The following is a 26067-nucleotide window of genomic DNA, read 5'->3' on the forward strand; positions in this document are numbered from 1 at the left end:
AAGTTTTTTGTACATATAATATGTATGTATAAATGTGTAATTAAAGATAAATTTTCACTTTAAAGCTAAAGTCAAAATCTCTTTCCATAACTGATCATCAGTATACTTTAATATTGCTTTAATTTTGTGTTATTTACAATTGTTAATTTTATTGTTTTATTATGATCTGGTAAAAATATATTTTCATCCTTTTCTTGAACTTGTATTCCTTCAAAACCTGGCGATCGTTTTATTTCTTCAAGTATATGTTTTGAAGTTTCAGCAATTGTCAGTTCGTTCATTTTTGGACAATATTGTATAATTTTGCAGAACACACACTGGTGTTCACCCATACAAATGTCACGGGCCTGGATGTGGAAAGGCATTTTTGCAACAGTCTCATCTGAAGAGCCATGAAGCACGCCATACACCAAAGTAATTTATTTTATGTTAAACTTTGCTTCACTTGATTTTACAGTCGGCAACTACTGCCATGCGTACCAGGTTTGGAAGGTGATTGTTTATGACACAGTAGTGATTTAGTTCACACAACAATACCTTGCCATATGTGCGTAAAATAAATTTGGGAAGGAAAACAACAATTTGCAATTAATTGTTTCCACATTATGAATTTACCCACAAAAATTTGCATATTTATGTAATGGAAAAAGTTATTGGTTTGTTATGTCATATTGTGCAGATATCAACATTTTGAAATGTTTTGTAAACGGGCATACGTTGTTCCAAAAGAATGTGAGGTGTTAAGCAAAACCATTATGTTATACCTCGCCCAAAAATGATGCAGAATTAATTTTCTTATAGTAGTTGGGTGAGATCTAATATATTGCTGCATACACACAGCAAGATTATATATAAACCCCTTTGATCCTTTAAATGTCAAATTTTTGCTTCAAAATCTTTGCGTTGTTGTTATATCACTTGCACAGGGTTGTTGGTTCTTACGTTTACCAGTAACTAGCATGTGTAAATATTTTATGCTAAAATTAGGGATTTTGTATCATGCAGACCCAACACTGGTGTGAGACCATTCAAGTGTCATTGGCCTGAGTGCGGAAAGTTGTTCACCCAACTCAGCAACCTGATGTCACATGTTGCAAGACACACTCCAGAAAAAGGAAAAAACAAGCATTAATAATACCACTGCCAAAAAACAAGAAACGCCTACAGAAGAGGTAATGTAGCATTAATGTTGAATTAGTAAGCTTATGTTTTAAGGTAAATGATGAATCCAAACCTTAACTCGAACGAAAAAGGTCAATTTTTTCTCTGTGAAACCAAAAAACTTGCTCATTGTGTTCTATGTTAGACTGGGACGAATTATGAAGGGTGTGATGTTTGTGTGACCTAATAATGGAAAATGTTTCATAACTTGCTGTGCAGGGGTCGGTGCAAGTCAGTGGTGCACAATACTGTGCATGCATGCCAAATTTGGTGCACCATTGGTTTAAAAATGGTATGCAGGCCAACTATCACATAATAACGTATAGAATTTTATTGCATGTTTGACCAGTACGGTAGTATATATGTTGTTTTATATCCAGCAACTTTCAATTAAGCTTTCATGCACACTGGTGCTGAAAAAGCCCTGACCACACAAATGTTTGGCACACCATGAATAGTGTGTATACAATAAAAGTTACTTGCATCCTGTTTTGAGTTGTACACCCATTGTGTACCCATTTCCGAAAAAAAAACATCAACAAATATGTGATTATTGTCAGGTTTTCGACTTCACACAGAAATAGCTCATGATACGGTGCTGATCAACAACTTGCCAGGGTACCTTGGTTTTAGCAGATCCATATTAGTTTTTATTGTACTGCAGTACATGGGAACAGGTTAGCTACAAGCTTACAAAACCTATGCAAATTATTAAATGTGTATCAGTCTTATGCATACAGACTGAATTAACTTGGTTTCACACTCTTTAAGGAGGCTGAATTAAAAAACGTTGATTTTCGCTTCATCAGATGTAAATAAACACAATGCGATACAAGAAACAAGCGCATGACGGTCAAACCAATATATATGCAGTGCACGATTATATGTACATCAAGCATTTTGTAAGATCTATTTGTACCTTTTAGGATCTACTGTGCATTAGCTGGGACACGATGAAGAAATATTAACACTGGTACAAGAGAAATTACGGACACGAGGATTTTGCGAGTGAACACCACCGGAAAGTCTTTAGGAAACTCAATCAAATTGTAAGTGGGCAACTCACAGAACCACTGTATCCACTTATTAGGTCTCTGGTTAATGTTAAGTCTCAACATAATAGCTCGTTAATACACACTTGTTTGATTTCAGAATGCGAAGTTGTATTCTGTAATGGTGTGCAATGTCACATAAATTAAGAATGTATTTTTATTATTTGCAACTATCCAAATGAAAATAAAGAAAAGCGCTAAAGCAGTTTGTAATGTTGTACAGTGTACTCCGCATTTGGACAATATTAGCTCTTGCAGACATTCAAAACAATAAATTTTTCAAAAAATAAAGTGAATTTATTACGGGTAAAGAGGCAAAAAGTTGATTCTGTTTGCAGAAATGAACATGTGGATATGTGGTTTAAAGTGTGGCTCTTTCCTACCAGGATATTCAATTGTACGATCATTACAACCAGACGTTTTGGCGACGGGTTGAAACGTTCGGTCGTGAAAAAATGGCGACGGAAGTTAAAATTCTTCGAAGTCACAGAGAAACTCACAAACAGGAAAAGCACGAGACATACGTCTTCGAGGAGTTTTTTTCCTGTGATGACGTAATGACGAAAATGGAAGGATACATGACTGAAAATTCAGGCGGATGCTATATCCCAAAGCTGAAGACTTAGTTCTCAAGCCCAACCTAATTTCCGAACCACTCTTTCACGAAAAGTGTTTAGTGTAGATTCTGTGCAGCTACAATTTCTTCTTTAAAGTGTCACTGTGAAGCTGCAGTGGATTTTTTGGGGGGCCAAATGATTAATTCTTTGAAGCGCGTAAAGGTTTTTTATTTAAACCAACGTATTACACATCAAAAAAACTGTCAAACGTTTTAAATAAAAAAAAATTAACCGCAAAGTTATTTTTTTTTTCACTTACACAAACCTACAAATACTTATTGTAGAACTTTGCGAGTTGGTGCATCCTTTGCTGCGCTTATATGCTTTGATGCACTTACAAACACGCCTAACAAGTTTGACACAGATCAAAGTTTAGTAATCCTATTGCAACCTACATGTAGGGTGAAGAGCTTAAAGCTGGGTCTTAACAATATTTACCAATTAGTAAGAATTTTTTTTGTACTCAAATAACAATAAAAGTTACCACAAAACGAGGAAAATGCATGGTCCATGGTCTCCACCGGATATATTTCATTAAATTCAGAATTTAATTGCAGTAATCACTATTCAGTTTTCCTTCAGAGAATTGAAAGAAAACGATTAGATGTTTATTTATCGGAAACCTACTCGTTTACTTGCTACTGTTTCTTATCACATTGGTTCGAAGTACACAGACCAACGTTTTTCCAACTATATAGCAACAGTCATTATAGTCGGGTATCAACTTATACGTTAAAGCCGTTTCCGTGTGGCCTAGATAATGGAAATTTGACATCACCGCTTGTTCACTAACGCTGTGTCCCGTCTATACCGCAGCTGGACATGTGGCCAAACACGAGTGAACTAAGAACAGCTCTCTCGCATCATGCGGCTGGGAACTTCTACCCCTGCATCTCATGAATACCAGTATAGTGAGAAGTAGCGCACCTCTAGTATTTGCTGATAATTGCAGTTGCGTTTTTCCGCCTTTCCTTGACGTCTTTTATCTATCCGTTACACACACTTGCGTTTTTCTCAGCTATGAGCCTCGGCATTTGACTGCGCTCTTGCTTTGGCGGTGCCCAGATTTCCGTGATGTAGAATTTCCTATTTTGCCCCATGGAAAAATCATGTTGCTGTTGGCTTTTAAGTCTATGGTACATTCACGTGATCGCTTGTAGTAGGCGAAAGTATTGTTAAAAATAACAAAACGGTGGTAAATATTTTATATATTGACTGTCTATTCTAACTTGCTTTAAAAACGCTGCATTTGTGTGCTAACAATCGTATAAATTTACAATTTTATTTATACCCAGCTTGCCACATATTTTAAAAGTTTATTTTAACATGACATGAAAGCAAAACGCCAGGCATGAACTTTGGATATAAATTATTACGAACACCGCCCACATGAGAAAGAGACTTCAAAACAGACACAACATTGACAAGCCTATGCCACAATATCGTGAATCATATATTTGAGCGCATGAATTTCTTTTTGACTATTTCAAAAATATATGTTACTTTTCAAAAAATAGCGTACGCAGCTGTCTGGGGAATTATTTTAGCTTTTTCCGGAGGAAAGACTGCAGTCTTTTTTGTTCTTGTGTTGAAACCATTGCACATCAGTTGACATCGTACATTGGTGATGTTATCCCCGATCATCATTTGCATGCCATTGGGGTCTTCTTGTTTATAGTCAGAGATCGCTTGATAAACTCCAATCTGTCCTGGATAGAACCAGTTGGTGTCTACAGATGTGGCAGTCGCGTGGTTTGGGTCGAAGTTCGCTAGGAGCGTTTCATGAATAAGCCGACCGATCTGGAAAGCATATTGAAATATGTCAACAACTGTGTCGAATGGTTTCAAATAAAGGATCCCAAAAGGTAAAGCACAACGCATTAGTGCGACGTTTATTTCAACATCGGTGGGGCGTCACAAGCTTATAGTTGGAGAATAAACTGTTTCATTTGCGCTATTGCAGTGACACGAACGATTTATCAGATTACGTAAGGGAATTCGTCCTTTAAAATAGGTAAACTCCCTTAATTTTATAAGAAACTGGACGTTTTCCTAGTTCGTCGCTACATCATTTTTTCAGGGTTGGTTGCATCACAGTTTGGGAAATTTGGGAACCAGCGGTTTAAAACATAGCGGAATACAAATTGGTAGCGAATGTCGACGGTCTATACACGCAACTCTAAAACCTATGTCAAGCAATTATCTTTTAATGTTCATAATAATTCAATGTGACAAACTTAACTAAACCGTTCGTTTGTTCTAAGTGGATTGAAACCGAAGCGAATTCAATACACCACTGCAAACGGATTGAGCGCTCCGTCGCTCCTCTTGCGCAAAAAACGTGGGAACGATTGTTCGAAGCGCATTCGAATTCGCTTCAATTGTTCATGTAAACGGGTTTAGTTTACTCACGTTGGAGCTGAAAGTGCAAACCACGTGATCACATTCACCCAACAACGCCAAGTCTTGAACAATTCCCCAGAAACCAGCTTCTGTTTCCCTCTGAGCTTTGGCGGTTTCTGTGTTATGGGTCAAAGTAACGAAGGTGTAGGATGGATATCTGGTACGAATGGACATAAACTTGTTACGTTGGTCAGGAACTTATCGTTACTTATTTGTAGATAGCGGCATTTCTTTTTGAGGTCGAAACAGCGACCATAAAGACAGCTCAGTTGATGTTTAATCTGACAAGTATATTTCGTCGATCAAGGTACAGCTAGCGCCATTATACCCTTTATCCACATGATAAGCAATGTGGAGCCAATAATATGAATTTGTTTGGTCAGCAAAGTCGTCTGATAGTCACACCAGCTGCACTGATGAGACCTTTTAGGTCGAAACAGTGGCCATCTGTCTGCAGCTTATACACAAACCCTTTATCCACACTTGGTCGTCTGACTAGAAAGCTGACACATCATTTAAGTTGTTAAAACAAAAACTAAATGAAAGTTGTACGTACTTTTTACGAGCCTCCTCATGTACGCTGATGTCATCTGTTGCCAAAAATACGCGGCGCGAGACGTTTTCTTGTTGATGCTTGTGAAGCCATTTCTCCACCTGATCCATGTAGACTTCAATCGACTGAAACTTAGCTTCCCTCTGCAGCTTGTCTGTTCTTCGTATGTGAACTCTTGGAAACGAAACTATCATTCTGGTATGTAGTAATACGTACACAAGTGGAAGACGATATCGCAGTTGCCCTCAAAGCACTTCCAGGAAATAAATGTTGGTTAGCAACATCTTGTTGGATGCATGGTGTGCTTTCCAACAGTTTCATCCCAACAAGTCTACTTATCTAGCATATGGATAGAAGTAAAGCTGGATTAGCTATCATCTTATCGGTCACTGCTGTTCCATATTTTTGTATCGTCATGTTGCTGACGCCTCTAGTGGTTGCGTGAAATTTCCGCGAGGACTTCTAGGCGTTAGTAAATGTGAGTGTGTATGCGTGGCAGTAACGCGAATGACGTGTTGTGGGGATGAAACGGATTACTTTCTATCTTTTTGCGGTTTTTCAATGAAGACATGTTTTCCCTACTTGTTTGAAGCAGGTCATGCGAACCTCTAGGAAGTGTTACAACTGCAACCTCACCATAGCTTTCTGGACCGATACCAGCCAATCGCAAAAACACGTGAGAGGAAGCAATTGTGTATTACATCCTAACCCATTTCACCCAATTGTAGGGCATGTATGCAAACCCATCTGATATTGGTAGAGTTGCAAATCAACGTGACATCTACAATGCCTTAAATATATACTGGTACACTCACCCTACAATGGGGTGAACGAACCCAATCTTCTGCTTGAGTTCTTCAATTTGTTTTGTGAGGGAAGGTTGTGCTCTGGTGATGTACGTCATCAGCTGACCAACCCACCAAACTTGTGGTTCTTCACATATTGGTTCCAGTTTGTCCCTCAGAGATTCCGGGAAGGTATTTGGAGCGAACGCCGTGAAGGGTTGAAATATGTCGTTTATGAAAAACTTGACCACTCGTTTTCTGCCGCTCGTTTCCTTGACTCCGTCGCCTGACAAAGTCCAACAATACAATTTCAAAGCAGAAGGCTTGCTAATTAATTTAAGGAGAACCTTACTATCTGTTTGACATTGCTTTTATTTCGGCAATATGAAATACTGCACGTGCTATGTGCATTAAAAAAGCAACAAGTCGCGGTTTGAATTTGCTGACAGCAATCTGTGGCTTGTGGCTTTTAAGGAAGAGTGGGGAGACTTATACGACACTGACTATCAAGAATGGCAGAGTACAATAAGATACATTAAAAACAAAATCGAAAAATGTGGAATTATGTAGCAATTCTTGCTTTTCACACAGCAGCAACATAAGTCAGGCGTTTGAGAGCAAGCAGAAAACCTGGTTGGGTGATCTGGGTTCGAATTCCGGTGTAGTAAAAAAAACTCCAAAATTATTACCTTCGAAATTATCGGCCTTATTAAATTCCTCTTCAGACCAATGGGAGCACGTTTCGCTCAAGGGCAGATAAGCTTCGTTGATGGATTTAATCGTTGGGTGGCTTTTCAAATCAATGTTTAAAACCAGGGTCCTGTTAGTTCCTGCAGCCAGTAGAAAACACATACCGATGTAGTGGAGTTGGCATCCAAACCCGCACCAACCAACTTTTATCTTGCACAGAAGCTTCCGTGCCCTCGTGCAGTTACGTGGATTCTAATTATGGGATAAAGTTGATAAATCAACAACTTATCCAATTACGTGAGGAAAAATGCTATGGATTAATGTCAGCTAGTTTAATAAAAATTATAACACCTAACGTTAAGAAATGACACGCGGGCAGATTTTGACAATTTCTTTTTGATTGCCATCAAAAAACGTTAAACAGTGTAAATCAACCTGTAGCACGATCAGTTTCTGCTGCACAAATCTTCGCAAGGCACCGAGCGTTTTGGGTTTTGTCGTTTCCTTGTGTACGTTTGTGGGACTTCGTAATACTAAGAAATAAAATTATGCAGAAACAATAAATTGATAGCAAACGAAAAATAAATCTGTATATTTAAATCAATAGGAACAGCAGACATGCCAGTCTTGGAATATAGCTTGTCCCTATATGTTACATACCTTGCGGTGAACTATAGGTTCTTTTTATAATAAATTGCATTGACATGACAAAAATGTTACCATTGCAACACAAATGGTAACGCTGGGTTGGTGACGACAAGTTCCAAATGAAAGGATAGGTTTCCATTACTTACAAGATACTTCTGAGGGACCAGAACCCCGATTCCACAAAGTGATGCTGGGGTGGCAACTGAAAGCACTCCACCTGATAATAACATTGAGTTACCGCGCATAAAGCGACTGGTACTATATAGACCAGGGGTTTCTGAAGCTAAAATGTGTGAACTCATTAGTGATTTTACTGTGGTTAAAGCTATCTTGTCAAAAATGACAACAAAAATGTATTGATTGTGAAGGAAGCCAAAGGTTTTATCAAACGTTTTTATTGTGACTGAAAATGATTATGAAACACTGATCTAGTCGAAAAAACATAAAAATCAAAACAACATGTTTCGTCAATCCATTTGTTCTCTAAGGATGAGGTGTACAACCAGAAACAAGAAAACCAAGCTGCACGTTAAGTTTGAACTCACGACCCTGGGCTAGCCAGGCCCAACGCTCTACCAACTGAACTACAGGAGCTCGGCGGTTATTGGACCGGGTAAACTGTGATCAATATGCCTGGCATCAACAGGAATTTCACTTACTTGTAATTGCAAATGATGTAGAGAAGTACCCCAGCCAAACATACAACACAAAATATCGTAGAAATTTTCCTGGATCTCATGTTGGTTTCCTTTTCTATTTCTAATATGACGTTTCTGCAAAATCAAAAAATTCGCATGTCATTTTGCTAAAACCATGCTTACATTCTTCGTGAAAAAATATCGGTTCGTATCATAGGCGTCGATTTTTTTAAAGTTTTGTAAAATATTAAGGGTGACTTTTTCAGCTTTTGAAACCACGCAAAAAACATTCCGTCAGTCGTATTGCCCTAAACCAGCGGTGCACAACCTGCGGCCGTACGGCCACATGCGGCCGCGGACGCACTTTTTTGCGGCCGTGCACATTTATATCAAAATATATGCATTGGCGGCCGCCGTGGCTTCTGAAACTTGTTTTTCTAGCGGTCGCAAGAGTTAAGCTTTTAATTCGGCCCATTTCCGCGTTATACACATTCGTTCGCTGTACCGAGTAGTAACTGGTGCAGCCACCGCAACCGAGACAAAGCGCAACAATACGGATGGTGACGTCATAAAACGCAAAAGGTTGTTAAAACAAGAGAAAATGGCGTTTAATCCCAAATGGGAAGTGGATTATTTTATGATGGAGACGTGAACCTAGCGTGCAAGAACAAGGCAGCCATTGAATAATTCGACATTTTATTACATTGTAATATACGCAATTTGGCCAATATAAATAATAAATAGTGCACATTTTTCAGGTATGGAATCATTTCCATTCCTTTCAAATAATGCTCACGTCAACTTGTCGTAATTATCAGGAGTATATCGTTGGAAAAGCTGTATATTCAGTGGCGGCCGTTAGCACACTGTGGTGTGTGTGTTGCGGCCGGCAATAGAAAAATGGTTGTGCACCCCTGCGGCCTAAACATAGGAAACGACGCAAATTCCGTTTCGTGTCAGTTTCTTTTTACACCGAACCATGTTGTTATAGCACTAAATTTTAAACACTTTAATTACGAACCCCCTTACTGAAAGCGGTACATTTTTGTTTCACTCGGTCTATTACAAATTTAGTAATTATGAAGTAACAAACAAATCTATTACGCAACAATGCCGATTCTTACCATTATGCTACAACAATTGCTGCGCTGCGTAACAATCACGAGACACTTGATAATACAGGTCTTTTGAAACTGAGTTAACGCATAGTATGTGGTTTTAAAGATTCCTGAACGAAAGTTGTTTTCTTTTTGCATAGGCCTGTGTTTCTCAAATTTATACCATACACTAAAAATTGCAGTTGCCAACACGCTGTTGCAACGAATGTTTGATTACCAAGTTAAAGTAGAGCCTGCGTTTGCAGTCTGGTGCTTGGACATTCTATTCTATTCTGTACAACGAGACTCAATGCATTTCTATCTGTAACGTGTAAGTAGTATCTGGATTCACATGGCTTGGACAGATAATAAACCTATTTTAATCATAAGGAACAATTAAAAATGTCATATTTCTGAAGCTGGTCTGTTGTCCTAAGCTAAGGCATATTTGCCTTTGAGTTGATATACGTTCAAGTTCATACATTTGTCGGAAACGCTGAAATTTGTATATTACTTTGGAATGTGCTATCATCTGTCTGTAGTAATTCCTGGTGTACCTTTTGGGAAGACCAGTGCACAATAACAGTGAATTGAATCTGGAATAAGTAACCCAATGCAAGCTAACCGTATAGGCCTGCTGACATAATCAGTTGCACACCTATGCTTGTGGAAATCAATTTGCTGTAACGAGTTGACGTCATCGTGCTTAGTCGCAAGTCATAACACATTAGGCATAAAAATGTCCTGTCTTCAACCAAAAGCTATAAAGCCTGATGGTTGCAGCTGTTTTTGGTCAATATCAACAATGATGTTACCAATCTTATCCAATTTCGCTAAACTGTGTAACCTTCAAATATAATTGATAGGTGAATTTTACCTCGTTGAAATGTTTTGACTATGACTAATTCTTTTAACCTCACATTGCAATTTAAAAGGACTTTATCCAGCGAGCGTTAGAATTGTCCTAGCACTGGTCCATGCATTCTGGTTGCTTTGCTTGTGCCGCAATGCCATAACCGCAATGACGTCACAAAAATCAGTCCATATTAACGCTGAAACAAGTGGTTGTTTTTTTGTAATTAAGGCAATGCATCGGTATTGATTTGCGCAAACTTACTCAAACATTAAACAAACAATTGAACTGAACTGTGACGTCACAGTAATAAAATACAAAGTCTATTTTTTTGACCATGCTCTGTGTTATAATAATTCTTCTATCTAGTGTGGTTGCTTTCATCAATATGCTATCAAGCAAGCCTTCGAATTGTCCTAGCATTTTAACCATGCATGGTTGCTTTGCTTGTGTTGAGCATCGACTGCCTGTAAATTCTCTTTGTTTGAAATACCTAAAACCACAGCGGACATTCAACAAATGACTTAGTGATTGACATGTCCTGGATTTAGTTTAAATTCTTGGAACAAGAATTAAGCAAAACGCGTGATCTCGTTGTTTCAAAACGAGGCGTCACTAACAATTACTAAACATTATTTGTTTAAGTGCGCTGGAACAGTGATTGTCAACCTTTTTTGCACTTATGGAGCGGAAAAGTTTCAAAATTATTTTTACGATCCGGTAAATTCATGATATTTAACCTAAATTGTATTTATACGGACTGAATTCTCTTGGTTTCACAGTCTTTAAGGAGACTGACTTCTTGTATTGAAAAACGTAAATAAACGCAATGCGTTACAAGAAACAAGCGCAGGGCGGTCTAACCAATATATGCAGAGCATGATGATTTGTACATCAAGCATTTTGTAAGATCTATTTTTACCTTATAGGATCTCTTGTGCATTAGCTGGAACACGATGAAGAAATATTATCACTGGTACGAGAGAAATTACGAACACGAGGATTTTCCAAGTGAACACCACTGGAAAGTCTTTAGGGAACTCAATCAAATTGTAAGTGGGCAACACATAGAACCACTGTATCCACTTATTAGGTCTCGGGCTAATGTTAAGTCTCAACATAATAGCTCGTTAATACACACTTGTTTGATTTCAAAATGCGAAGTTGTATTCTGTATATAATGGGGTGCAATGTCACAAAATTCAAGAATGTATTTTTATTATTTGCAACTATCCAAATGAAAATAAAGAAAATCGCTAAAGTAGTTTGTAATGTTGTTCAACGTACTCTGCATTTGGACAATATAAGCTCTTGCAGACATTCACAACAATAATTTTTTCAAAAAATAAAGTGAATTTATTACGGGCAAAGAGTTGATTCTGTTTGCAGAAATGAACATGTGAATACGTGGTTTAAAGTGTGGCCCTTTCCTACCAGGATATTCAACTGTACGATCATTACAACCAGACGTTTTGGCGACGGGTTGAAATGTTTGGTCGTGAAAAAATGGCGACGGAAGTTAGAATTCTTCGAAGTCACAGAGAAACTCACAAACAGAAAAAGCACGAGACATACGTCTTCGAGGAGATTTTTCCTGTGATGACGTAATGACGGAAATGGAAGGATACATCACTGAAAATTCAGGCGGATGCTATATCCCCAAGCAGGAGACTTAGTTCTCAAGCCCAACCTAATTTTCGAACCACTCTTGCACGAAAAGTGTTTTCTGTATATTCTGTGCAGCCACAATTTCTTCATTAAAGTGTCACTGTGAAGCTGCAGTGGAAACTTTTTGTGGGGACAATTGATTAATTCTTTGAAGCGCGTAAAGTTTTTTTACTTAAACCAACGTCTCACTCATCAAAAAACTGTCAAAAGTTTTGAATAAAAAAAAATTAACCGCAAAGTTATTTTTTTTTTCACTTCGAAAAACCCAAACTAACAAATACTTATTGTAGAACTTTGCGAGTTTGTGCATCCTTAGCTGCGCTTATATGCTGTGATGCACTTACAAACACGCTTAACAAGTTTGACAAATATCAAAGTTTAGTAATCCTATTGCAACCTATATGTAGGGTGAAGAGCTTGAAGCTGCATGGTCCTTAACAATATTTACCAATCAGTAAGAATTTTTTTCGTACTTTTCAGTACATCAGAAATGTGGCCAAATAACAATAAAAGTTATCACAAACCGAGGAGAATGCATGGTCCATGGTCTACACCGGATATATTTCATTAAATTCAGAATTTAATTGCAGTAATCACTATTCAGTTTTCCTTCAGAGAATTGAAAGAAAACGATTAGATGTTTTTTTTTATCGGAAACCTACTCGTTTACTTGTTACTGTTTCTTATCACATTGGTTCGAAGTACACAGACCAACGTTTTTCCAACTATGGCAACAGTCATTATAGTCGGGTATCAACTTACACGTCAAAGCAAATTTCCGTGTGGCCTAAATAATGGAAATTTGACATCGCCGCTTTTTCACTAACGCTGTGTCCCTTCTATACCGCAGCTGGACATGGCCAAACACGAGTGAACCACTAGAACAGCTCTCTCGCATCATGTGGCTGGGCACCTTTACCCCTGTATTTCATGCATACCAGTATAGTGATAAGTAGCGCACCTCTAGTTGTTGCTAATAATTGTATTGCAGTTGTGTTTGTCCGCCTTTCCTTGGCGTCTTTTATCTATCCGTTACCCACACTTGCGTTTTTCTCAGCTATGAGCCTCGGCATTTGACTGCGCTCTTGCTTTGGCAGTGGCCAGATTTCCGTGATGTAGAATTTCCTATTTTGCCCCATGGAAAAATCATGTTGCTGTAGGCTTTTAAGTTGATGGTACATTCACGTGATCGCTTGTAGTTGGCGAAAGTATTGTAAAAATAACAAAACGGTGGTAAATATTTTATATATTGACTGTCTATTCTAACTTGCTTTAAAAACGCTGCATTTGTGTGCTAACAATCGTATAAATTTACAATTTTATTTATACCCAGCTTGCCACATATTTTAAAAGTTCATTTTAACATGACATGAAAGCAAAACGCCAGACATGAACTTTGGATATAAATTATTACGAACACCGCCTACATGAGAAAGAGACTTCAAAACAGACACAACATTGACAAGCCTATGCCACAATATCGTGAATCATATATTTGAGCGCATGAATTTCTTTTTGACTATTTCAAAAATATATGTTACTTTTCAAAAAATAGCGTACGCAGCTGTCTGGGGAATTATTTTAGCTTTTTCCGGAGGAAAGACTGCAGTCTTTTTTGTTCTTGTGTTGAAACCACTGCACATCAGTTGACATCTTACATTGGTGATGTTATCCCCAATCAACATTTGCATACCATTGGGGTCTTCTTGTTTATAGTCAGAGATCGCTTGATAAACTCCAATCTGTCCTGGATAGAACCAGTTGGTGTCTACAGATGTGGCAGTCGCGGGGTTTGGGTCGAAGTTCGCTAGGAGCGTTTCATGAATAAGCCGACCGATCTGGAAAGCATATTGAAATAAGTCAACAACTGTGTCGAATGGTTTCAAATAAAGGATCCCAAAAGGTAAATCACAACGCATTAGTGCGACGTTTATTTCAATATCGGTGGGGCGTCGCAAGCTTATAGTTGGAGAATAAACTGTTTCATTTGCGCTATTGCAGTGACACGAACGATTTATCAGATTACGTAAGGGAATTCGTCCTTTAAAATAGGTAAACTCCCTTAATTTTATAAAAAAACTGGACGTTTTCCAAGTTCGTCGTCACATCATTTTTTCAGGGTTGGTTGCATCACAGTTTGGGAAATTTGGGAACCAGCGGTTTAAAACATAGCGGAATACAAATTGGTAGCGAATGTCGACGGTCTATACACGCAACTCCAAAACCTATGTCAAGCACTTATCTTTTAATGTTCATAATAATTCAATGTGACAAACTTAAATAAACCGTTCGTTTGTTCCAAGTGGATTGAAACCGAAGCGAATTCAATACACCTCCTGCGAACGGATTGAGCGCTCCGTCGCTCCTCTTGCGCAAAAAACGTGGGAGCAATTGTTCGAAGCGCATTCGAATTCGCTTCAATTGTTCATGTAAACGGGTTTAGTTTACTCACGTTGGAGCTGAAAGTGCAAACCACGTGATCACATTCACCCAACAACGCCAAGTCTTGAACAATTCCCCAGAAACCAGCTTCTGTTTCCCTCTGAGCTTTGGCGGTTTCTGTGTTATGGGTCAAAGTAACGAAGGTGTAGGATGGATATCTGGTACGAATGGACATAAACTTGTTACGTTGGTCAGGAACTTATCGTTACTTATTTGTAGATTCTTTTTGAGGTCGAAACAGCGACCATAAAGACAGCTCAGTTGATGTTTAATCTGACAAGTATATTTCGTCGATCAAGGTACAGCTAACGCTATTATACCCTTTAACCACACTTGGTCGTCCGACTAGAAAGTTGACACATCATTTAAGTTGTTAAAACAAGAACTAAATGAAAGTTGTACGTACTTTTTACGAGCCTCCTTATGTACGCTGACGTCATCTGTTGCCAAAAATACGCGGCGTGAAACGTTTCCGTGTTGATGCTTGTGAAACCATTTCTCCACCTGATCCATGTAGACTTCAACCGACTGAAACTTAGCTTCCCTCTGCAGCTTGTCTGTTCTTCGTATGTGAACTCTTGGAAACGAAACTATCATTCTGGTATGTAGTAATACGTACGCAAGTGGAAGACGATATCGCAGTTGCCCTCAAAGCACTTCAAGGAAATAAATGTTGGTTAGCAACATCTTGTTGGATGCATGGTGTGCTTTCCAACAGTTTCATCCCAACAAGCCTACTTATCTAGCATATGGTTCGAAGGAAAGCTGGATTAGCTATCATCTAATAGGTCACTGCTGTTACATATTTTTGTATCTTCATGTCGCTTACGCCTCTAGTAGTTGTGTGTGATTTCCGCGATGACTTATAGTCGTTAGTAAATGTGAGTGTGTATGCGTGGCAGTAACGCGAATGACGTGTTGTGGAGATGAAACGGATTACTTTTTTCTTTTTGCGGTTTTTTAATGAAGGCATGTTTGCCCTGCTTATTTGAAGCAGGTCATGCGAACCTCTAGGAAGTGTTACAACTGCAACCTCACCATAGCACCATTTCTCGACCAATATCAGCAAAAATATGTGAGATTAAGCAATTGTGTATTACATTCTAACCCATTTCACCCAATTGTAGCGCATGTATGCAAACCCATCTGATATTGGTAGAGTTGCAAATCAACGTGACATCTACAATGCCTTAAATATATACTGGCCACTCACCCTACAATGGGGTGAACGAATCCAATCTTCTGCTTGAGTTCTTCAATTTGTTTTGTGAGGGAAGGTTGTGCTCTGGTGATGTACGTCATCAGCTGACCAACCCACCAAACTTGTGGTTCTTCACATATTGGTTCCAGTTTGTCCCTCAGAGATTCCGGGAAGGTGTTTGGAGCGAACGCCGTGAAGGGTTGAAATATGTCGTTTATGAAAAACTTGACCACTCGTTTCCTGCCGCTCGTTTCCTTGACTCCGTCGCCTGAGAAAGTCCAACAATACAATTTCAAAGCAGAAGGCTTGCTAATTAATTTGAGGAGAACCCTACCATCTGTTTGACATTGCCTTTATTTCGGCGATATGAAATACTGCACGTGCTATGTGCGTTAAAAAAGCAACAAGTCGCGGTTTGAATTTGCTGACAGCAATCTGTGGCTTGTGGCTTTTAAGGAAGAGTGGGGGAAAGTTATACGACACTGACCAAGAATGGCAGAGTACAATAAGATACATTAAAAACAAAATCGAAAAATGTGGAATTATGTAGCAATTCTTGCTTTTCACACAGCAGCAACATAAGTCAGGCGTTTGAGAGCAAGCTGAAAACCTGGTTGGGTGATCTGGGTTCGAATCCCGGTGTAGTAAAAAAAACTCCAAAATTATTACCTTCGAAATTATCGGCCTTATTAAATTCCTCTTCAGACCAATGGGAGCACGTTTCGCTCAAGGGCAGATAAGCTTCGTTGATGGATTTAATCGTTGGGTGGCTTTTCAACTCATGGTTTAAAACCAGGGTCCTGTTAGTTCCTGCAGCCAGTAGAAAACACATACCGATGTAGTGGAGTTGGCATCCGAACCCGCACCAATCAACTTTTATCTTGCACAAAAGCTTCCGTGCCCTCGTGCAGTTACGTGGATTCTAATTATGGGATAAAGTTGATAAATCAACAACTTATCCAATTACGTGAGGCAAAATGCTATGGATTAATGTCAGCTAGTTTAATAAAAATTATAACACCTAACGCTTAGAAATGACACGCGGGCAGATTTTGACAATTTTTTTTTGATTGCCATTAAAAACCGTTAAACAGTGTAAATCAACCTGTAGCACGATCAGTTTCTGCTGCACAAATCTTCGCAAGGCACCGAGCTTTTCGGGTTTTGTCGTTTCATTGTGTACGTTTGTGGGACTTCGTAATACTAAGAAATAAAATTATGCAGAAACAATAAATTGATAGCAAACGAATAATAAATCTGTATATTTAAATCAAAAGGAACAGCAGACATGCCAGTCTTGAAATATAGTTTGTCCCTATATGTTACATACCTTGCGGTGAACGTATAGGTACTTTTAATAATAAATTGCATTGACATGACAAAAATGTTGCCATTGCAACACAAATGGTAACGTCGGGTAGATGACGACAAGATCATAATGAAAGGATAGGTTTCCTTTACTTACAAGTTATTTCTGAGGGACCAGAACCCCGATTCCACAAAGTGATGCTGGGGTGGCAACTGGAAGCACTCCACCTGATAATAACATTGAGTTACCGCGCATAAAGCGACTGGTACTATATTGACCAGGGATTTCTGAACCTAAGATGTGTGAACTTATTAGCGATTTTACTGTGGTTGAAGCTATCTTGTCAAAAATGACAACAAAAATGCATTGATTGTGAAGGAAGCCAAAGGTTTTATCAAACGTTTTTATTGTGACTGAAAATGATTATGAAACACTGATCTAGTCGAAAAAACATAAAAATCAAAACAACATGTTTCGTCAATCCATTCTCTGTTCTCTAAGAATGAGGTGTACAACCAGAAACAAGAAAACCAAGCTGCACGTTAAGTTTAAACTCACGACCCTGGGCTAGCCAGGCCTAACGCTCTACCAACTGAACTACAGTAGCTCGGCGGTTATTGGGCCGGGTAAATTGTGACCAATATGCCTGGCATCAACAGGAATTTCATCTTACTTGTAATTGCAAATGATGTAGAGAAGTACCCCAGCCAAACATACAACACAAAATATCGTAGAAATTTTCCTGGATCTCATGTTGGTTTCCTTTTCTTTTGAAACCATTTCTCCACCTGATCCATGTAGATTTCAATCGACTGAAACTTAGCTTCCCTCTGCAGCTTGTCTGTTCTTCGTATGTAAACTCCTGGAAACGAAACTATCATTCTGGTATGTAGTAATACGTACACAAGTGGAAGACGATATCGCAGTTGCCCTCAAAGCACTTCCAGGAAATAAATGTTGGTTAGCAACATCTTGTTGGATGCATGGTGTGCTTTCCAACAGTTTCATCCCAACAAGTCTACTTATCTAGCATATGGATAGAAGTAAAGCTGGATTAGCTATCATCTTATAGGTCACTGCTGTTCCATATTTTTGTATCATCATGTTTCTTGCGCCTCTAGTAGTTGTGTGTAATTTCCGCGATGACTTTTAGGCGTTAGTAAATGTGAGTGTGTATGCGTGGCAGTAACGCGAATGACGTAAATACACACTTGTTTGATTTCAAAATGGGAAGTTGTATTCTGTAATGGTGTGCAATGTCACATAATTTAAGAATGTATTTTTATTATTTGCAACTATCCAAATGAAAATAAAGAAAAGCGCTAAAGCAGTTTGTAATGTTGTACAGCGTACTCCGCATTTGGACAATATTAGCCTTTGCAGACATTGAAAACAATGCATTAATTACGGGTCAAGAGACAAAAATTTGATTCTGTTTGCAGAAATGAACATGTGAATACGTGGTTTAAAGTGTGGCCCTTTCCTACCAGGATATTCAATTGTACGATCATTACAACCAGACGTTTTGGCGACGGGTTGAAATGTTCGGTCGTGAAAAAATGGCGACGGAAGTTAGAATTCTTCGAAGTCACAGAGAAACTCACAAACAGAAAAAGCACGAGACATACGTCTTCGAGGAGTTTTCTTCCTGTGATGACGGAAATGGAAGGATACATGACTGAAAATTCAGGCGGATGCTATATCCCCTAGCTCAAGACTTAGTTCTCAAGGCCAACCTACTTTCCGAACCACTCTTTCACGAAAACTGTTTTCTGTAGATTCTATGCAACCACAATTTCTTCTTTAAAGTGTCACTGTGAAGCTGCAGTGGAAACTTTTTGTGAGGCAAAATGATTAATTCTTTGAAGCGCGTAAAGGTTTTTGACTTAAACCAACGTCTCACACATCAAAAAACTTTCAAAAGTTTTAATTAAAAAAAAATTAACCGCAAAGTGTTCACTTCGAAAAACACAAACTTACAAATACTTATTGTAGAACTTTGCGAGTTGATGCATCCTTTGCTGCGCTTATATGCTGTGATGCATTTACAAACACGCTTAACAAGGTTGACACAGATCAAAGTTTAGTAATCCTATTGCAACCTATATGTAGGGTGAAGAGCTTAAAGCTGGGTCTTAACAATATTTACCAATTAGTAAGAATTTTTTTTTTACTCAAATAACAATAAAAGTTACCACAAAACGAGGAAAATGCATGGTCCATGGTCTCCACCGGATATATTTCATTAAATTCAGAATTTAATTGCAGTAATCACTATTCAGTTTTCCTTCAGAGAATTGAAAGAAAACGATTAGATGTTTTTTTATCGGAAACCTACTCGTTTACTTGCTACTGTTTCTTATCACATTGGTTCGAAGTACACAGACCAACGTTTTTCCAACTATATAGCAACAGTCATTATAGTCGGGTATCAACTTATACGTTAAAGCCGTTTCCGTGTGGCCTAGATAATGGAAATTTGACATCACCGCTTGTTCACTAACGCTGTGTCCCGTCTATACCGCAGCTGGACATGTGGCCAAACACGAGTGAACTAAGAACAGCTCTCTCGCATCATGCGGCTGGGAACTTCTACCCCTGCATCTCATGAATACCAGTATAGTGAGAAGTAGCGCACCTCTAGTAGTTGCTGATAATTGCATTGCAGTTGCGTTTTTCCGCCTTTCCTTGACGTCTTTTATCTATCCGTTACACACACTTGCGTTTTTCTCGGCCATGAGCCTCGGCATTTGACCGCGCTCTTGCTTTGGCGGTAGCCAGATTTGCGTGATGTAGAATTTCCTATTTTGCCCCCATGGAAAAATCATGTTGCTGTAGGCTTTTAAGTTATGGTACATTCACGTGATCGCTTGTAGTTGGCGAAAGTATTGTTAAAAATAACAAAACGGTGGTAAATATTTTATATATTGACTGGTCTATTCTAACTTGCTTTAAAAACGCTGCATTTGTGTGCTAACAATCGTATAAATTTACAATTTTATTTATACCCAGCTTGCCACATATTTTAAAAGTTCATTTTCACATGACATGAAAGCAAAACGCCAGACATGAACTTTGGAAATACATTATTACGAACACCGCCCACATGAGCAAGAGACTTAAAAACAGACACAACATTGACAAGTCTATGCCTCAATATCGTGGATCGCATGAATTTCTTTTTGACTATTTTAACAATATATGTTACTTAAAAAATAGCGTACGCAACAGTCTGGGGAATTATTTTAGCTTTTTCCGGAGGAAAAACTGCAATCTTTTTTGTTCTTGTGTTGAAACCATTGCACATCAGTTGACATCGTACATTGGTGATGTTATCCCCAATCAACATTTGCATGCCATTGGGGTCTTCTTGTTTATAGTCAGAGATCGCTTGATAAACTCCAATCTGTCCTGGATAAAACCAGTTTGTGTCTACAGATGTGGCAGTCGCGGGGTTTGGGTCGAAGTTCGCTAGGAGCATTTCATGAATAAGCCGACCGATCTGGAAAGCATATTGAAATATGTCAACAACTGTGTCGAATGGTTTCAAATAGAGGATCCCAAAAGGTAAATCACAACGCATTAGTGCGACGTTTATTTCAATATCGGTGGGGCGTCGCAAGCTTATAGTTGGAGAATAAACTGTTACATTTGCGCTATTGCAGTGACACGAACGATTTATCAGATTACGTAAGGGAATTCGTCCTTTAAAATAGGTAAACTCCCTTAATTTTATAAAAAACTGGACGTTTTCCTAGTTCGTCGCCACATCATTTTTTCAGGGTTGGTTGCATCACAGTTTGGGAAATTTGGGAACCAGCGGTTTAAAACATAGCGGAATACAAATTGGTAGCGAATGTCGACGGTCTATACACGCAACTCTAAAACTTATGTCAAGCACTTATATTTTAATGTTCATCTTTATAATAATGCAATGTGTCAAACTTAACAAAACCGTTCGTCTGTTCCAAGTGGATTGAAACCGAAGCGAATTCAATACACCTCCAGCGAACGGATTGAGCGCTCCGTCGCTCCTCTTGCGCAAAAAATGTGGAAGTGATTGTTCGAAGCGCATTCGAATTCGCTTCAATTGTTCATGTAAACGGGCTTAGTTTACTCACGTTGGAGCTGAAAGTGCAAACCACGTGATCACATTCACCCAACAACGCCAAGTCTTGAACAATTCCCCAGAAACCAGCTTCTGTTTCCCTCTGAGCTTTGGCGGTTTCGGTGTTATGGGTCAAAATAACGAAGGTGTAGGATGGATATCTGGTACGAACGGACATAAACTTGTTACGTTGGTCAGGAACTTATCGTTACTTATTTGTAGATTCTTTTTGAGGTCGAAACAGCGACCATAAAGACAGCTCAGTTGATGTTTAATCTGACAAATAAATTTCGTCGATCAAGGTACAGCTAGCGCCATTATACCCTTTATCCACACTTGGTCGTCTGACTAGAAAGTTGACACATCATTTAAGTTGTTAAAACAAGAACTAAATGAAAGTTGTACGTACTTTTTACGAGCCTCCTCATGTACGCTGACGTCATCTGTTGCCAAAAATACGCGGCGCGAGACGTTTCCGTGTTGACGCTTTTGAAACCATTTCTCCACCTGATCCATGTAGATTTCAATCGACTGAAACTTAGCTTCCCTCTGCAGCTTGTCTGTTCTTCGTATGTGAACTCTTGGAAACGAAACTATCATTCTGGTATGTAGTAATACGTACACAAGTGGAAGACGATATCGCAGGTGCCCTCAAAGCACTTCCAGGAAATAAATGTTGGTTAGCAACATCTTGTTGGATGCATGGTGTGCTTTCCAACAGTTTCATCCCAACAAGTCTACTTATCTAGCATATGGATAGAAGTAAAGCTGGATTAGCTATCATCTTATCGGTCACTGCTGTTCTATATTTTTGTATCGTCATGTTTCTTACGCCTCTAGTGGTTGCGTGTGATTTCCGCGACGACTTTTAGGCGTTAGTAAATGTGAGTGTGTATGCGTGGCAGTAGCGCGAATGACGTGTTGTGGGGATGAAACGGATTACTTCCTATCTTTTTGCGCTTTTCAATGAAGGCATGTTTGCCCTGCTTGTTTGAAGCAGGTCATGCGAACCTCTAGGAAGTGTTACAACTGCAACCTCACCATAGCTTTCTCGACCGATATCAGCAAAAATATGTGAGATTAAGCAATTGTGTAATACATCCTAACTCATTTCACCCAATTGTAGCGCATGTATGCAAACCCATCTGATATTGGTAGAGTTGCAATCAACAGCATTATTTCATTTAAGTGGAAGAACGTGACATCTACAATGCCTGAAATATATACTGGCCACTCACCCTACAATGGGGTGAACGAACCCAATCTTCTGCTTGAGTTCTTCGATTTGTTTTGTGAGGGAAGGTTGTGCTCTGGTGATGTACGTCATCAGCTGACCAACCCACCAAACTTGTGGTTCTTCACATATTGGTTCCAGTTTGTCCTTCAGAGATTCCGGGAAGGTGTTTGGAGCGAACGCCGTGAAGGGTTGAAATATGTCGTTTATGAAAAACTTGACCACTCGTTTTCTGCCGCTCGTTTCCTTGACTCCGTCGCCTGAGAAAATCCAACAATACAATTTCAAAGCAGAAGGCTTGTTAATTAATTTAAGGAGAACCTTACCATCTGTTTGACATTGCCTTTATTTCGGCGATATGAAATACTGCACGTGTTATGTGCATTAAAAAAGCAACAAGTCGCGGTTTGAATTTGCTGACAGCAATCTGTGGCTTGTGGCTTTTAAGGAAGAGTGGGGGAAAGTTATACGACACTGACCAAGAATGGCAGGGTACAATAAGATACATTAAAAGCAAAATCGAAAAATGTGGAATTATGTAGCAATTCTTGCTTTTCAAACAGCAGCAACATAAGTCAGGCGTTTGAGAGCAAGCAGAAAACCTGGTTGGGTGATCTGGGTTCGAATCCCGGTGTAGTAAAAAAAACTCCAAAATTATTACCTTCGAAAATATCGGCCTTATTAAATTCCTCTTCAGACCAATGGGAGCACGTTTCGCTCAAGGGCAGATAAGCTTCGTTGATGGATTTAATCGTTGGGTGGCTTTTCAACTCATGGTTTAAAACCAGGGTCCTGTTAGTTCCTGCAGCAAGTAGAAAACACATACCGATGTAGTGGAGTTGGCATCCGAACCCGCACCAATCAACTTGTATCTTGCACAGAAGCTTCCGTGCCCTCGTGCAGTTACGTGGATTCTAAATAAGGGACAAAGTTGATAAATCAACAACTTATCCAATTACGTGAGGCAAAATGCTATGGATTAATGTCAGCTAGTTTAATAAAAATTATAACACCTAACGCTTAGAAATGACACGCGGGCAGATTTGACAATTTTTTTGATTGCTATTAAAAACCGTTAAACAGTGTAAATCAACCTGTAGCACGATCAGTTTCTGCTGCACAAATCTTCGCAAGGCACCGAGCGTTTTGGGTTTTGTCGTTTCCTTGTGAACGTTTGTGGGACTTCGTAATACTAAGAAATAAAATTATGCAGAAACAATAAATTGATAGCAAACGAAAAATAAATCTGTATATTTAAATCAAAAGGAACAGCAGACATGCCAGTCTTGAAATATAGTTTGTCCCTATATGTTACATACCTTGCGGGGAACGTATAGGTATTTTTAACAATAAATTGTATTGACATGACCAAAATGTTGCCATTGCAACACAAATGGTAACGCTAGGTTGATGACGACAAGTTCCAAATGAAAGGATAGGTTTCCATTACTTACAAGATGTTTCTGAGGGACCAGAACCCCGATTCCACAAAGTGATGCTGGGGTGGCAACTGAAAGCACTCCACCTGATAATAAAATTGAGTTACCGCGCATAAAGCGACTGGTACTATATTGAACAGGGGTTTCTGAACCTAAGATGTGTGAACTCATTAGCGATTTTACTGTGGTTGAAGCTATCTTGTCAAAAATGACAACAAAAATGCATTGATTGTGAAGGAAGCCAAAGGTTTTATCAAACGTTTTTTTTGTGACTGAAAATGATTATGAAACACTGATCTAGTCGAAAAAACATAAAAATCAAAACAACATGTTTCGTCAATCCTTTCTCTGTTCTCTAAGAATGAGGTGTACAACCAGAAACAAGAAAACCAAGCTGCACGTTAAGTTTAAACTCACGACCCTGGGCTAGCCAGGCCTAACGCTCTACCAACTGAACTACAGTAGCTCGGCGGTTATTGGGCCGGGTAAATTGTGACCAATATGCCTGGCATCAACAGGAATTTCATCTTACTTGTAATTGCAAATGATGTAGAGAAGTACCCCAGCCAAACATACAACACAAAATATCGTAGAAATTTTCCTGGATCTCATGTTGGTTTCCTTTTCTTTTGAAACCATTTCTCCACCTGATCCATGTAGATTTCAATCGACTGAAACTTAGCTTCCCTCTGCAGCTTGTCTGTTCTTCGTATGTAAACTCCTGGAAACGAAACTATCATTCTGGTATGTAGTAATACGTACACAAGTGGAAGACGATATCGCAGTTGCCCTCAAAGCACTTCCAGGAAATAAATGTTGGTTAGCAACATCTTGTTGGATGCATGGTGTGCTTTCCAACAGTTTCATCCCAACAAGTCTACTTATCTAGCATATGGATAGAAGTAAAGCTGGATTAGCTATCATCTTATTGGTCACTGCTGTTCCATATTTTTGTATCATCATGTTTCTTGCGCCTCTAGTGGTTGCGTGTAATTTCCGCGATGACTTTTAGGCGTTAGTAAATGTGAGTGTGTATGCGTGGCAGTAGCGCGAATGACGTTAATACACACTTGTTTGATTTCAAAATGGGAAGTTGTATTCTGTAATGGTGTGCAATGTCACATAATTTAAGAATGTATTTTTATTATTTGCAACTATCCAAATGAAAATAAAGAAAAGCGCTAAAGCAGTTTGTAATGTTGTACAGCGTACTCCGCATTTGGACAATATTAGCCTTTGCAGACATTGAAAACAATGCATTAATTACGGGTCAAGAGACAAAAATTTGATTCTGTTTGCAGAAATGAACATGTGAATACGTGGTTTAAAGTGTGGCCCTTTCCTACCAGGATATTCAATTGTACGATCATTACAACCAGACGTTTTGGCGACGGGTTGAAATGTTCGGTCGTGAAAAAATGGCGACGGAAGTTAGAATTCTTCGAAGTCACAGAGAAACTCACAAACAGAAAAAGCACGAGACATACGTCTTCGAGGAGTTTTCTTCCTGTGATGACGGAAATGGAAGGATACATGACTGAAAATTCAGGCGGATGCTATATCCCCTATCTCAAGACTTAGTTCTCAAGGCCAACCTACTTTCCGAACCACTCTTGCACGAAAACTGTTTTCTGTAGATTCTATGCAACCACAATTTCTTCTTTAAAGTGTCACTGTGAAGCTGCAGTGGAAACTTTTTGTGAGGCAAAATGATTAATTCTTTGAAGCGCGTAAAGGTTTTTGACTTAAACCAACGTCTCACACATCAAAAAACTTTCAAAAGTTTTAATTAAAAAAAAATTAACCGCAAAGTGTTCACTTCGAAAAACACAAACTTACAAATACTTATTGTAGAACTTTGCGAGTTGATGCATCCTTTGCTGCGCTTATATGCTGTGATGCATTTACAAACACGCTTAACAAGGTTGACACAGATCAAAGTTTAGTAATCCTATTGCAACCTATATGTGGGGTGAAGAGCTTAAAGCTGGGTCTTAACAATATTTACCAATTAGTAAGAATTTTTTTTTTACTCAAATAACAATAAAAGTTACCACAAAACGAGGAAAATGCATGGTCCATGGTCTCCACCGGATATATTTCATTAAATTCAGAATTTAATTGCAGTAATCACTATTCAGTTTTCCTTCAGAGAATTGAAAGAAAACG

The 26067-nt window shown here is 38.8% G+C and overlaps 3 protein-coding genes and 1 long non-coding RNA gene across 4 annotated transcripts; 1 reads left to right on the top strand and 3 right to left on the bottom strand.

The window, feature by feature from the left end:
• The first annotated feature begins 1108 nt into the window (after positions 1 to 1108).
• Positions 1109 to 12159, top strand: LOC145893876 (uncharacterized). Its single transcript, XR_014401524.1, has 3 exons — positions 1109 to 1172; positions 11427 to 11549; positions 11887 to 12159. It is a non-coding gene; the product is annotated as an uncharacterized LOC145893876 (long non-coding RNA).
• Positions 4337 to 8931, bottom strand: LOC145894577 (alpha-(1,6)-fucosyltransferase-like). The gene is made up of 9 exons (XM_082983197.1): positions 8912 to 8931; positions 8569 to 8682; positions 8056 to 8126; positions 7697 to 7794; positions 7261 to 7513; positions 6602 to 6857; positions 5790 to 5960; positions 5243 to 5390; positions 4337 to 4630 (listed from the first exon to the last, which is right to left on the bottom strand). The coding sequence occupies exons 1-9, from the start codon at positions 8929 to 8931 to the stop codon at positions 4337 to 4339; spliced, it is 1425 nt and encodes a 474-aa protein (XP_082839323.1).
• Positions 12160 to 13636: 1477 nt separating the features above from the next.
• Positions 13637 to 17913, bottom strand: LOC145895114 (alpha-(1,6)-fucosyltransferase-like). Its single transcript, XM_082983872.1, has 8 exons — positions 17791 to 17913; positions 17274 to 17344; positions 16914 to 17011; positions 16478 to 16730; positions 15821 to 16076; positions 15014 to 15184; positions 14618 to 14765; positions 13637 to 14003 (listed from the first exon to the last, which is right to left on the bottom strand). Exons 1-8 carry the CDS (start codon positions 17895 to 17897, stop codon positions 13710 to 13712), a joined length of 1398 nt encoding a protein of 465 aa, XP_082839998.1. The 5' UTR covers positions 17898 to 17913; the 3' UTR covers positions 13637 to 13709.
• Positions 17914 to 20325: 2412 nt separating this feature from the next.
• On the bottom strand, positions 20326 to 25433 carry LOC145895849 (alpha-(1,6)-fucosyltransferase-like). The gene is made up of 9 exons (XM_082984630.1): positions 25386 to 25433; positions 24661 to 24783; positions 24475 to 24619; positions 23554 to 23651; positions 23121 to 23373; positions 22464 to 22719; positions 21635 to 21805; positions 21239 to 21386; positions 20326 to 20619 (listed from the first exon to the last, which is right to left on the bottom strand). The coding sequence occupies exons 1-9, from the start codon at positions 25431 to 25433 to the stop codon at positions 20326 to 20328; spliced, it is 1536 nt and encodes a 511-aa protein (XP_082840756.1).
• Positions 25434 to 26067: the final 634 nt, after the last annotated feature.

Source organism: Ascidia mentula, chromosome 3 (assembly GCF_947561715.1).
Source record: "Ascidia mentula chromosome 3, kaAscMent1.1, whole genome shotgun sequence".
NCBI classification, from domain to species: domain Eukaryota; kingdom Metazoa; phylum Chordata; class Ascidiacea; order Phlebobranchia; family Ascidiidae; genus Ascidia; species Ascidia mentula.